We start from the raw sequence: 13,860 nt of genomic DNA on the forward strand, positions 1-13,860 counted from the left end.
GCATATCAGAGAAAACATCTGACCTCTAACTTTTTGGGATGGGCTTATTTCACTTAGCATGATTGTCTTTACTTCCATCCATTTACTGGTAAATGCCATAATTTCATTCTTCTTTATGGCCAAGTAATATTCCATTGTGTATATGTACAACATTTTCTTTATCCATGCATATCTTGAAGGACACAGAGGTTTGTTCCACAGCTTGGCTATTGTGAATTGTGCTACTATAAACACTGAAGTGGCTGCATCACTGTAGAATGCTGATTTTAAGTACTTTGGATTTATACTGAGGAGTGGGATAGCTGGGTCATATGGTGGTTCCATGTCTAGTTTCTTGAGGAATCTCCATAGTGCTTTCCAGAGTGGTTGCAATAATTTGCAGTTCCACTGACAATGTGAGTGTACCTTTTCCCCCACATCCTTGCCAACATTTATTACTATTTGTATTCTTGATAATTGCCATTCTGTCTGGAATAAGATGAAATCTCAATGTAGTTTTGCTTTGCATTTCCCTAATTGCTGGAGAGGTTGGAATTTTTTCATATATTTGTTGGCCATTAGTGTTCCTTTTTTTTGAGAAGTTTCTGTTTAGTTCTTTTGCCCATATATTGATTGGATTATTTGGGGTTTTTTTTGTGTTAAGTTTTTTTGAGTTCTTTATATATTCTGGATATTAATGCCATGTCTGAGAAGCAGGTGACAAAGATATTCTCCCATTCTGTAGGCTTTCTTCATGCTCTCAATTGTTTCCTTTGATGATCATGTACAAGTTCTTAATGCAGATAATGTTTTTTATTTCTCTTGGGTCTATATCTAGGAGTAGAATTACTGGGTATCTGAGTAATTACATAGTAAGTATATATTTAGCATTTTGAGGAACTTCTGTTTTACAAAGTGGCTGTGTAATATTATATTCTCACTAACAATCTATGAAGGTTCTAATTTCCCTATATCATACCAATATTGTTTTTTTTTGATAACTGCTATTCTAGTGGGTGTCAAATAGTATTTCATTGTGGTTTTGATTTATATTTCCTTAATGACTAATGGTATTGAGCTTCTCATGTGCTTATTTGCATTCATATATCTATGGTAAAATATCTATTCAAATCATTTGTCTGTTTCAGAATTGGGTTATTTATCTTTTTATTATTGTGGTATAAGTTCTTACATATTCTGTGTTCTTTATTTATTTATGTGATTACAACTCATATGTAAATCCATTATAACATATATGATCTGAGGAGGTGATTAGGATGCTTTGTTATATTTTCTTCAGAACCTGAAGTAGGTATCCTCTTATTTATGTCTCTCCCTCATTTAGGCCTGGAGCCTTTGAGGATGGTGATCATGACTTAGCCCCCTCTGAATTTACAGTGCTGGGCATAGTACCTGTGCATATGAGCCCTTAAGAAATGTTTGATGAATTAAATTGGACAAATCAGAATCATTAAAGTGTGGCTTTATTGTAAGTTAGCTCTTTGGAAAAAAAGCAAAACAAAAAGATAAGATACAAATGGTAAATGGTAAAAGAAGTCAGTTTTCTTTGCTGTGTATCAATTTATTAACATAGAACTAAGTTTAGTGCTCATGTGTAGAGCCAAGACCCAATGCACTTCTTTCTATAAGTTGAATGAACTGAGGCCTACTGGCAGATGAAACTTTATTCTATTTGTAACTAATAAATGATACAATTTCCCTGAACTATTGCTTGCTTGAAACTTCACATTTTTCAAATATCTAAAACATACACTGAATCTTTCTTATTGTCTTATATTTAGAATTTAGTAAAAAGTTCAAATATATAGAAGTATAAAGTAAGAAATAAAAATACCCCTCCATCTCTTTCATAATTCCATATTGAATAAAATCTCAAGCTCTAAATTCTAAGGGTCACAGGAATTTTGGAAAGTTGAAGTATATTCTGTTTTTTTCTGGGATCAGATTCTTTTCAACAGGAAATACAGTAGGGACAGTCCTCAAATTTTGAATAAAGCAAGGGGTTTCTGAATACAGGAACTTTTCCCCAAAGGATGTCTCTTGCTATGGAAAGAGAATAAGTGCGAAGAAGATGCAATCTCAGTAAAGCATGCTGGAGTGACGGCAGGAAGCCACTTCTTTGACTGATGGCTCTTCAGACAGACTATAATTCACGCACAAAGTTGGGAGGCTCTCTGAGGTGCTTCTTAGGACAGGTCAAGTTTAAGCCCCCTTTTCTTGGAGTCTCCTGGAAGTCACCTCAGATGTCTGTTTTGAAGAAGCCATGTCATATGGTTCCTGCAATGGTTTTCTTTATCCAGTTGAGATATTTGTTTGTAAGGAGAATGTAGACACCAGGTTTCTTGGGGTTACCACATTTTCCAAAGGAAGTGACGCCGATGAAAATGTTATTGCATATCAGAGGACTTCCCGAATCCCCCTAGAATAGAAAGTCATGTATTAAATAAGAGTGCTTTCCTGATGTATTTATTTGCCATTTTATTTGTTCATTCACACTTCACCTATGTCTTCTATTTCTCTTTCCTATTTAAGCATAATTTTATTTATTTTATTTATTTCTTATATACATGACAATAGTGGAATGTATTACATTCATAATTATCCATTCATAGCACAATTTTTCATAACTCTGTATGTAAAGTATGTTCACGCCAAATTATGCCATTATACATGAGCTCTCTTATTGTTTTTATTTGTATTATAATTCTTAATACACCTTTATACCATAATTTATCATATCTCTGTTTGTATGTAAGGTATGTTGACACCAAATTCACATCTTCATACATGTATTTTGTATAATGATGAGGGTTTCCTTTCACCATCTTTGCTATTCCCCTTCTCTCTCCCGTTCCCTCCCACCCCTATTGTCTATCTAGATTAAACCTAATTTTAAATTTCGTATTACTTGCCTGCACTTAGCACCAATCAACATAAATATGCTTATTTTCCCAATCATTTTTCTTTTGAAGAAGGCAATTCTGGAGATGTGCAAACTCATCTTCATCAATAAAACCAAGAAAGAGGGCTAGGGTTGTGGCTCAGTGGTACAGTGCTTGCCTAGCATGCATGAGACTCTGGGTCAGATTCCCCAGACCACATTAAAATGAAATGAAATGAAATAGTATTCTGTCCAGCTACAACTAAAAATATGTAAAAAAAATTAAAAAATGAACCAAGAAAAACAAAGAAATCCTTTAGTGATGAAAAAAATTGTTTCTTTCAGTTGATGCATGTCCTTTTTTCTTGGTCAATAGATGTCTGGGGGAGAAACTGAAGGTTGGGGCTACTAAAAGACTTGAGTTGGGACCTCAACTACTCCCTGTTCTGAGGAGGGCACTAGCTAAGCCAGCTCAGACAGAGAGTATCTGTGATATTTCAGACAGTTTTTAGGGATCCTCCACCTGGCCCAGAGATTCATCAGCTTCCATTTATATATTCTCTCTGACCTGACAAGCACCTGTGCTTAGTGAGTTCTAAATAGGTTGAAACCTTGGTCAAGTCTGCTCTTGGCACAGTAAAAGGCAGAACAGTGCAGGTGTCATGAGATAGACAACCTTGGTTAAATCCAGGTGCAACCTCTGATAGCTGGGTTATTTAACTTGGGGAAATCAAGTAACTTTTTTTTTCTTTCCCCCAAATCTTTTTTTTTTAAAGAGAGAGAGAGAGAATTTTTTAATATTTATTTTTTAGTTTTTGGTGAACACAACATCTTTATTTTATTTTTATGTGGTACTGAGGATCGAACCCAGCGTTCCACGCATGCCAGGCGAGCGCGCTACTGCTTGAGCCACATCCCCAGTCCCCAAAACTTTCATTTTTAATACAACATAGAAATCAATCTTTATGTTTTAAAAAACATATTGAAATAAATAAAAGTTTAGGGGAAAATCTTTGGATATATATGAGTGACAAAGGAGTGCTATTTTTGTGACAATACAATCATTCATTCCAGCCAATTTACTTAAGAGAGCAAATCTGCAATAAATGAAATAAGTTATCTTTGAGAAAAAGACTGTAATCTAATCAGGATTAGGAAATTAAGTAACTTTCTACACCTTTTTCTTCATCTTAAAACAGATGATAATAGTGCCTATCTCATGGTTTTATGTGAGAATTAAGTGGCATATCAAAGCGTTGTTGAATTTGGTACAGTTCTTTGTTCTTACTCCTGAACTAACTATTCTCTAGCAGCAAAATTGTTACCCATCATGATTAAAACCATATACAGAAAGTGATCATTAGTAAGCGGGGAACACCCTCTAGCAGAGAGTTTCATAAGGCACCAGGCAGCATGATTCCATACCAGTGTCAAGCTGTAGTCCTCAGGCCTTGTACATGAAAGGTAATAACAACTTCTACCTCGTTCTTCTTAGGTACTCTTTTACCTTTTTATTTCCTGGTTAACATTTTTAATTTACTTACTTCACATGAATCATCTTCACCTTTGCTACCACCGGCACAGATCATACTGTTTTCAATAACTGGCTTGAAATTATAGTGCTCTGCATCATTGCATATTTTTCGGTCTATCACGGTGACATTGACTTCTCTCAAGACATGTGAAGCTTTGCAAGAGTCTTTTTTGGTGCTTCCCCATCCTGCCACATGACACTTGGTGTGGGGTTTGACATCTTCTCCTCTTTTGGGTAGCTGAAGTATTCCCACAGCTTTGCTCATAGTTGCTTTACCTTTCAGCTAGAAGACAGGAGATGGAGTTGCTTATGCTCCAGTGAGGGAGGCAGAGGAACAACACAGCCTAAACTCTAACAGAGGGTATTAAATATTTTGGGTAAAAGTGCAGAAGGGACTGAGGCCAGGTGGGGCAGGAGGGGAGCTACCTTTGCTACCCAAGAGGGAGTTAGTGTCTGGGGGCATGGAGGAGGAGCAGAGGCCTGAGGGTGAAGCCAGGCCTGATGGTCTCCAGGTGGATATTGAGGAGGGCTAGGTTGTCAGTATTGGGGGCAAGGAATGTGGAGGTTTTGTCAGAGGTGCATGAGTCCCAGGGCCCTCTGTGCTTCTGATGATGAGGGTGCACGAAGGCCCGGGTAATCCTTCCGCTAATGCTTCATCTTCCAGAGCTGTCTTCCTATTTCAATTTCTGCACAGCAGCCAGAATGATTATTCTAACAAGTCTGACAATGTTGCTACCCTGCTTAAAACACCTTCCCATTTCCTTCCCCATACCTTTCAGACTCTTAACAAGGTTTGCAAGGCCTGGCTTTGTGAGCTATATTCTGCTAACTTCCTTTTCTCAAAATTTATAACTCCTTTTTCTCTCCTCTTCCTCCAAGCGACCCCTCTTATAATGCTGTTCTTCCTTCTTGGAGGCCCTCCCCACTTTTTTCCTGGCTGCCTAGGAAACTGCTCTGACCCCCTGCTCTCCCCATGTACCCCCATAGAGCCCTCTTCTTTATCTTTGTCACTGATGAGCAAAATGCCATCAGTGCCATCAGATCAGAGCTGGTGATTTGTCTGTCTTTCCCTCTAGGCTTGAGTTCCTTCAGGGGAAGTTCTGATTACTATTTATCTTCTGAAGAAGAAAAAAGCAGGCTGCCACTAACAGCTAAGCACTCAGAACTGGATCTCTGCTTTTCCGGTTGCTCATCAATACAGATTGTCACTATCAAACAAGGTGACCCTAATGAAATAGGAGGGAAAAAAGGCAGCCACTGTCAATATTTTTCTGATTGTAGAATGATGTAGAATTACATTGGTAATATAGTCAAATATGCACATAGGAAAGTAATGTCCCATTCATTCTACAATCTGTCCTGTTCCTATTCCCTGCCCCCTTCCTTTCATTCCCCTTTGTTTAATCCAAAAAAAAAAAAAAAAAAAAAAAACCAGCCATTGGCAGAAATGACATCATTGTTCATATTATAAAAATGACAAATGCTCCTTTCTTGGATGAAATCCACGACCGTTGCATCTTTACCAATTACAATGTTAGCTTTTTTTTTTCCTGTTCTTTCTGCCTCTTTGATAAGATTTATTGAGATGCATAATCATAGAATTGTCCCTTTTGCTGACACCCTGCAATTCACAGCACACTGCTACTTCCTTGAAACTTCCCCTAAGTTGCTGGACACAAGCTCAAACCCTAAAATAAGCCCTTTTTTATATCCTCTAACTGAGTGCCCACCCTAGTTGTTTCTGCGTGGATTGTACCCTCACTAGCATCAGTCAAATCCGTTTGACTCTGAGTGGGTTCCTGGTGCTTTTAAAAAAATTTTTTCTTTTGTTTGTTCTTATTAGTTATATATAATAGTAAAATGTTTTTGACATACATATATAGAGTATTAATTTTCATTTTTCTGATTGTAGAATGATGTATAATTACATGGGTTACACAATCAAAGATAGGATAGTAATGTTCGATTCATTCTGTCTCTCCTATTCCTATTCCTCCTCCCTTCCCTTCATTCCTCTTTGTCTAATCCAAATTGTTTTTGTTCTTCTCTACCATCTCCTTATTGTGAGTTAGCTTCTAAGTGAAATAAGCCAATAAGTGACATAAGCCAAAAACTAAAGGCATAATGTTTTCTCTGATATGCAGATGCTAACTCCTGGTGCTTTTTGATTAATGAGCATCAACTCTTTAGATGGCCAGGTCCTACCACAACAGGGGGAAGGAATACTTGTTGCAATAGTGCTGGCCTTGCTGTTTAACCTCATACTCGTGGTGTTAGCTAACCTTGTGAGGTCAAGGGTATAGAAATTGGTTTCAGGTTACACTGATCTTTCCACCTTTCCACTCTTTCAAAATAGTTAATGGGAAAAAAAAAACCAAAACAACACAACTGAACAAAACTGCAAACATATTTACCTGGAGGAGTTGAAGATCCCCTTCAAATGTCTGTGGATCATAGCATGGATAGGGAATTGCCTTTTGAATAGAAAATACTTGGTCAAGTTTCTCTTTAGGGGATGTAGAGTGGGCCCCAAGAATAATTTGAGGATTTTCCTTCCTAAGAAGAAGAACAACATATAACTTATGCATGAGAATGGATAAAGTTAAATTGTGGACTTAGTTTCTTCAAGTTTGATCAGTGTTTTTAAATGTTTCCCTATTTATAAATAAGCACAGCAAGACAGGAAACTTAGGGAGAGTCTTGGGTGTTTTAGTGCCTCTACTTCAAATCTCAAGATGTGTATTGGTGGACATTGCTTCAACCTCATTGCATCTTTTCTTTTTTTTTAAATTTTTTTATTAGTTGCTCAAAACATTACAATGATCTTGACAGATCATACATTTGATTCAAATGGGGTACATAATCTTAATCTTATTTTTCCACGTGTACAGATTGCAGGATCACATTGGTTTTACAGCCACGTTTATACATAGGGCCATACTAGTGTCTATTGTACTGTGCTGCCCTTCCTATCCCCCCTTCCCTCCCCTCCCCTCTTTCTACCCAATCTACTGTGACACGTTTCTCTCTCTTTTTTCTTCCCCCTCACACCATCTTATATGTAATTTTGCATAACAATGAGGGTCTCCTACCATCTTCTGTGCAATTCCCCTTCTCTCTCCCATTGCCACACACCCGCACCTCTCGCTCCATTTTAATGGTAATCTTCTTCTCATGCTCTTCCTCCCTGCTGTTTTGAGTCGCCCCCCTTATGTCAAAGAAGACATTCTGCATTTGTTTTTTAGGGATTGGCTAGCTTCACTTAGCATAATCTGCTCTAATGCCATCCATTTCCCTGCAAATGCCATGATTTTGTTGTTTTTTTAGTGCTGAGTAATATTCCATTGTGTATAAATGCCACATTTTCTTTTTAATCCATTCATCTATTGAAGGGTATCTGGGTTGGTTCCACAGTCTAGCAATTGTGAATTGTGCTGCTATGAACATTGATGTAGCTGCGTCCCTGTTATATGCTCTTTTTAGGTCTTTTGGGTATAGTCCGAGAAGGGGAATAGCTGGGTCAAATAGTGGTTCCATTCCCAGCTTTCCAAGGAATCTCCATACTGCTATCCAAATTGGCTGAACCAATTTGCAGTCCCACCAGCAATGTACAAGTGTACCCTTTTCCCCACATCCTCGCCAGCACTTGTTATTGTTTGACTTCATAATGGCTGCCATTCTTACTGGAGTGAGATGGTATCTTAGAGTGGTTTTAATTTGCATTTCTCTGATTGCTAGAGATGGTGAGCATTTTTTTCAAGGGAGACAACAGGAATGGAGGCCCAGACCTTCTGGCAGAGGCAAGAGCACTGGCTGGAAAGACTTGGAGAGATTGCTGGGCTCCGACTTGGAGTGGGGGCTTCCACTGGGGTGGACAGTGCTGGAGGTCCCCACGAGAGGGAGGTGGGCTCTGCCGTTTGGAAGCTGAAGGAGCAGCTGACAGTTTCTTCATCTGCTTTAGATTTGTGGAATAAAACCTTCCCCCATTGGCTTCTAGGTTGTTGACACCTAATGGAAATGAATAAACTCAAGAACTAAAGCAGAAGTAGGTGGTTTACTTTTCTGTGCTTTAGGGAAGTAGTTTGCCTTGCTGAAGTCTTTAAAGATAAGAAAGGTTGACCTGAGTCACGCTTTTTAGAGGCTGAAATGAAGAAAGGTCTTGGTTTGGATTTTTAAAAAATTTGTTTTCAGTTGCAGGTGGACACAATACCTTTATTTTTTATTATTTATTTTTATGGGGTGCTGAGGATCAAACCCAGTGCCTCACATATGCTAGGCAAGTACGCTACCATTTAGCGCTATAACCATGGCCCAGAACAATGGTTTTATAGTTAAAATTTAAAGCCAGCTTTTTATAAATACATGCATACATAGGACACACACACACACACCACATAGAGAAGCAAGAAAAACTAAAGCTAGCCATAAATCTAGTTTATGAAATTAATAATAGCTATTACAGAAGAGGGAGGCAAATCTTTTCATCAAATAGGCCTATTATTTAAGTGTATCAGTAGCTAATCCCTCCCTCACCTCCTGTAAATTAAGCTGATATTCATCCCTGAAAAATTCTTATTTTACACAATATAATGTAAATCTGTTTGAATCTCCTTTGTAAGAAGCTCATTTTTAATTATTTTTTTTGTTCATGCAATTTGTATAAGAGAGAAAAGGGAAGTGACAGGTATTGTTACCAATAACAGGTACTGATTAAGAAAATAGCAGTATAGCTACATGATAAATACTATTCTGCCTTTCAAATTATGACTAGGAAAACTATTTGTCTAAGCCTGTTTTTTTAAAGTTGAACAAATAGCAGTAATTTCATATGGACTGGCTAATCATAGATGACATTTAATTTGTTCAACCTTGTAAATTATGCTTATGAAAAAGTCTGGGACAAAATATACCAAAATACTGATGGTGATTGTGTGGGGTTGATGAGATCAAGTGTTATTACTTTTAAACTTTCCTATTAAAAATATTCAATAATGCTGTTATTTATAATTTAAAAATAACAAATAATATGAGAAAATGGTCAGGCATTTCATTCTTACTCTTCAGATTCTGGCTTTTGCTCAGAGGTAAATGTTATAATAAGACATAACACTGAATGTGCTTGCCTGCTTTCTTCTCCCTCTTAAATTTTGGTTTTGGACTTGATAGCCATTTCCACTTCCCTGCATCAACCTTGAGAATGAGAGGGACTGAGATTACTTACAGATCACAGTGAGCAGCTGTCAGCACCCAGTTGTCTTTGATCAAAGCCCCTGAGCAGATTTCCAGCCCTTTGATAAGAGCCATGTAACGTCTTGCATGAGGTGATACTTCTTTTCCTCCTATGATTCCTTCGCAGGATTCTAGAAAAACTAAAAGAGTGATCCAGAGTGAAATCTTACCTTGCACAGTCATCCTTGTCCTGAGAAAACTTGGCTATAATGAATAGATTCAGTGGGAGTTCATAGCCATGTACTTTGATGAAGAGAGGACCAAGCAGTCCAGATGGTGGTGGGGGGTACTTTCTTCTCTAGAACTCCTCTGCGATTGCATCCCCTGCAGCACTTCATGTGCGACAGTGTTTTTAAATTAAATGTAGTACTTGTTTTTTGTGTTAATTTTATCATAAGCATACATTCCTATTATTTTAGACTAAAGCTTTTTTTTTTTTTTTTTTACTGCCACATGTTCAAATTGATTTCTCTCTCTGTGTCATGTTAGGGTAAAAAAGATAAATGTATAGAAATGCTCCTTTTTCTATTATGTGTCTCAAACTTTAGTGTAATCATAATTGAGTACTTCTTAAAATGTGGATTTTCTAGACCCATCTCCAGAGAGTTTGGTTTAGTACCAGATAACTTGCATTTCATTTTTTTTTCTCCTTTTCTTTTCTTTTTTTTTCCCTCTTGGTACCAGGGATTGAACCCAGATGTGCTTAACCACTGAGCAACATCCCCAGCCCTTTTCTTTTTCTTTCTTTCTTTCTTTCTTTCTTTTTTTTTTTTTTTTTAAGTTTTGAGATCAGGTCTTGCTAAGTTGCTTAGAGCCTGGTTAAATTGCTGAGGCTGGCTTTGAACTTGCTCTTCTTCTGCCTCAGCTGCTGGGATTACAGGTTTGTGCCACCATGCCCAGCTGGAACCTGCATTTTGAATCATTTGGAATCATTCTAGGATCTCTTTTCTAAGCAATCTTCACACTCCCTTTTTTTCCATGCAATTATTCCACAAAAATTTTTGAGTAACTACTGTTAAAATGGTGCAAAGATGAATGAAACATCCTTCTTGACATTGACAAGCTTTATAGTAGTAGAAACATGCAAAGAACAAAGCTGTGGATAAATACATAAAGAATGACAATGCTCGAAAGTGCCTGGAGAGGGTCACAGGAGGAGCTACAGGGCTCAGAAAATGTCACTGGCAGGAAGGTGTTGAGGTCTCTGTGAGGACTGTTTTTTCTTTGAAGGAGACTGGAAAGTGGTATAATATCCTTAGCAGGTAGAGCTAGAAGAGATTTCAAGTTAGGTGTGATATAATTAAAAGTCATCATGGTCAGGCATTATGAGAGTGAAGCAGATCATCTACAAGTAACATTAGACTAAATTTAACAATTCATCATGTTTAAATGCTTTTGAGGGACAGATTTGTCATGTGACTTAGAGCTAGTCCTTAACATTTTAACTGTTAGCGAAGTGATTTTTATTTTTAAGCTCCAACTTAAATTGTTCCTTAATAATTTAAAACACTTTAAACATGATATTTATTTCCTGTATTTATCACTACTTAAAATACAGGTAGGAATTGTCCAGCAATTTCTTTCTTTTTCATTTTTTGGTACCAATGACTGAACCCAGGGGAACTTAATCACTGAACCACATCCCCAGCCCTTTTTATGTTTTATTTTGAGACAGGGTCTGCTAAGTTGCTTAGGGACTTGCTAAATTGCCGAGGCTGACTTTGAATTTATGATTCTCCTGCCTCACTCCCGAATGCTGGGATTACAGCCAAGTGCTACCATGCCCGGCTGGTCCAGCAATTTTTTTGTTTGTGGGGCTGGGGATTGAACCCTGGGCCTTGTGTGTGTTAGGCAAGAACTCTACCAACTGAGCTATATCCTCAGCTCTTCAGAAATTTCTTAAAGATCAAGAAACCAAAAGATTAAAGACCCAGTAACACATAGTCAGGGCAGAGTGGGAAGGACCCCCCTTCTCCTGACTCCCTACCCTTCAAGGTTGTCACTTCTAAGGACAGGATTGTCTCAATCTCAGGTTGAACACTGTGTTATTAGCCTTAAAAAATCTCACAATATTCCATAAAAGGTTATTATTTGGAATGATAGTTTAGTAAGTTATATTAAAAACAAAGAAAAAAAATTAGCAACTATGGTAACAGTAATGAAGACATTCAAGATATACCAGACACCCGTTAGTGTTAGATACTCGCTATAATACTTAGCTACAATAGAAAGTGGGTATTATTATTTCCATGTATATAAAAAAGATGAAGTAGACAGATTAACTAACTATCCCAAGTTCACACAGCTAGTGATGGCAAAGTGATGTTCTAGCCCACTTGTGCATAGTGCAAAATCCACATTTTTTTTCCCTTGTTAATCACTGCTTCTTAAAGTATTGGCTCTTTTTTTTTTTTAATACAGAGTTGTGAGAAACTGATAAAATAAAATACACATATTCAAGTAAATATTTGCATTCAGTAAGACTCAGAATTTTTAATGCCTCAGTATGGCTTTGAGTGAACTTATAGATCCCACAATAGGAATCCCAGCTCTGAAGGTATCACTGAACTATATATATATCATAGTATGTGAATGTGAACTCTGAGTTCAAATCCCAACCCTACTAATTGCTAGTTGGTAAACCTTAACACATTTACTTAATTAATCTCCCTGGTCTTCGTTCCTCATATGTAAAATATGGCTGATAATAATAGTTAAGAAAATTAAATGGGTTAATATGTGAAAATCAATTAGAATATTACTATTTTAATTGTGAGTTTTATTAAGCATTCACACACACACACACACACACACACACACACACATACACATTATAGTAGGTAATTTTATACCAATGTTTTTCTTCATGGACCCTGCTCCCCTACTAGAAATGGACATATCTACAAACAAATCCTGAAATTAAAAGTTTTAAGGTTTATTTGAGAGCAATGACATTCAATTACATTTGTATGATTGAGAGGTCCAGTTAATAAGTAAACTATTCATATCTAATTTAATGGCTTTGTCAATTTTTCACTTAAAGACTTTGCTCTGTAGATCTGATCTGGATTTATAAGAGCTACCAGATACAGTTAATGTTTTCATATTTTGCTATGGTTACATAGGATACATTTTCATAAAAAGCCAAAGTGATTTTAAGTAAAGATAAATGGTTGCATTAAAAATGGTTGGAATTTATTATTTATTTTTCCTTTTCATAGGATGTAAATTAAACCAATCAGATACCCACTTTCTCACAAATGAAACTAAAAATCATATGAAAATATGTCTTACCTCCAGGAAATAGAAGAAGAAAGATGGCAGTAGGGAAGGAGAAAAGAGAAGGCATTTTCATTGCCTGTGTTATCCACACTATGGAGAGCATTCAGTTTCAGGTATAGACTTTAATAATATATAATGAACACCCAGGATGTGGTTCTCTCTCTCTCTCTCTCTTTCCTTCTTTGCTGTGGTGTTGAAGATTTTGGTGTTTTATTACTGGAAAATACAACCTTAATCTGTGGTATGGTTACTTACTTGTTTCACAGTAAGGTCATTTCCTTTGGGTTTAGATGTCTCCAACCTTAAAGGGCAAATGTGAAGTGATGAGACCATGTCAACTTAAGAATATTAAAATGAAAATTATTCTTCAAATGAAGCCATTCAATTAAAAATGGGCCAAGGGATTGTGGCTCAGTGGTAGAGTGCTTGCCTGGCATGTGTGAGGCACTGGGTTTGATTCTCAGCACTATGTATAAATAAATACATAAAATAAAGGTCTGACCAAAAAAAAAAAAAATGGGCTAAGGATCTGAATAGATGCTTGTCAAAAGAAGACACACAAATGGCTAGCAATCATATGAAAACATGTTCAATATCATGAGTCACCAGGAAAATTCAAAACAAATCTACAGTGAAATTTCATCTTACCTCAGAATGACAATCATTGAAAAGACAAGAAATAACAAAGGGAGGCAAAGATGAGGACAACTCTTATACATTGTTGGTAGAAATATAAATTAGTAGAGTCATTATGGAAAGCAGTATGGAGAGTTCTTAAAAAACTAATAGTAGAATACCATACGCTCCAGCATTGGATATGCATCCAAAGACAATATTTTACCAAAGGGATATTTGCACTCATGTTTACTGCAGCACTGCCACATAGCTAAAATATGGAACAACCCAGTTGCCCATCAGTGGATAAATGGATAAA

The 13,860-nt window shown here is 36.9% G+C and overlaps 1 protein-coding gene across 1 annotated transcript; it reads right to left on the reverse strand.

Moving 5' to 3' along the window:
• Window positions 1-2,266: 2,266 nt before the first annotated feature.
• On the reverse strand, window positions 2,267-12,999 carry LOC143399432 (granzyme A-like). The gene is made up of 5 exons (XM_076856140.1): window positions 12,939-12,999; window positions 9,637-9,784; window positions 6,830-6,971; window positions 4,426-4,698; window positions 2,267-2,419 (listed from the first exon to the last, which is right to left on the reverse strand). The coding sequence occupies exons 1-5, from the start codon at window positions 12,997-12,999 to the stop codon at window positions 2,267-2,269; spliced, it is 777 nt and encodes a 258-aa protein (XP_076712255.1).
• Between the last annotated feature and the right edge of the window lie 861 nt (window positions 13,000-13,860).

This window comes from Callospermophilus lateralis, chromosome 5 (genome assembly GCF_048772815.1).
Source record: "Callospermophilus lateralis isolate mCalLat2 chromosome 5, mCalLat2.hap1, whole genome shotgun sequence".
In the NCBI taxonomy this organism is placed as follows: domain Eukaryota; kingdom Metazoa; phylum Chordata; class Mammalia; order Rodentia; family Sciuridae; genus Callospermophilus; species Callospermophilus lateralis.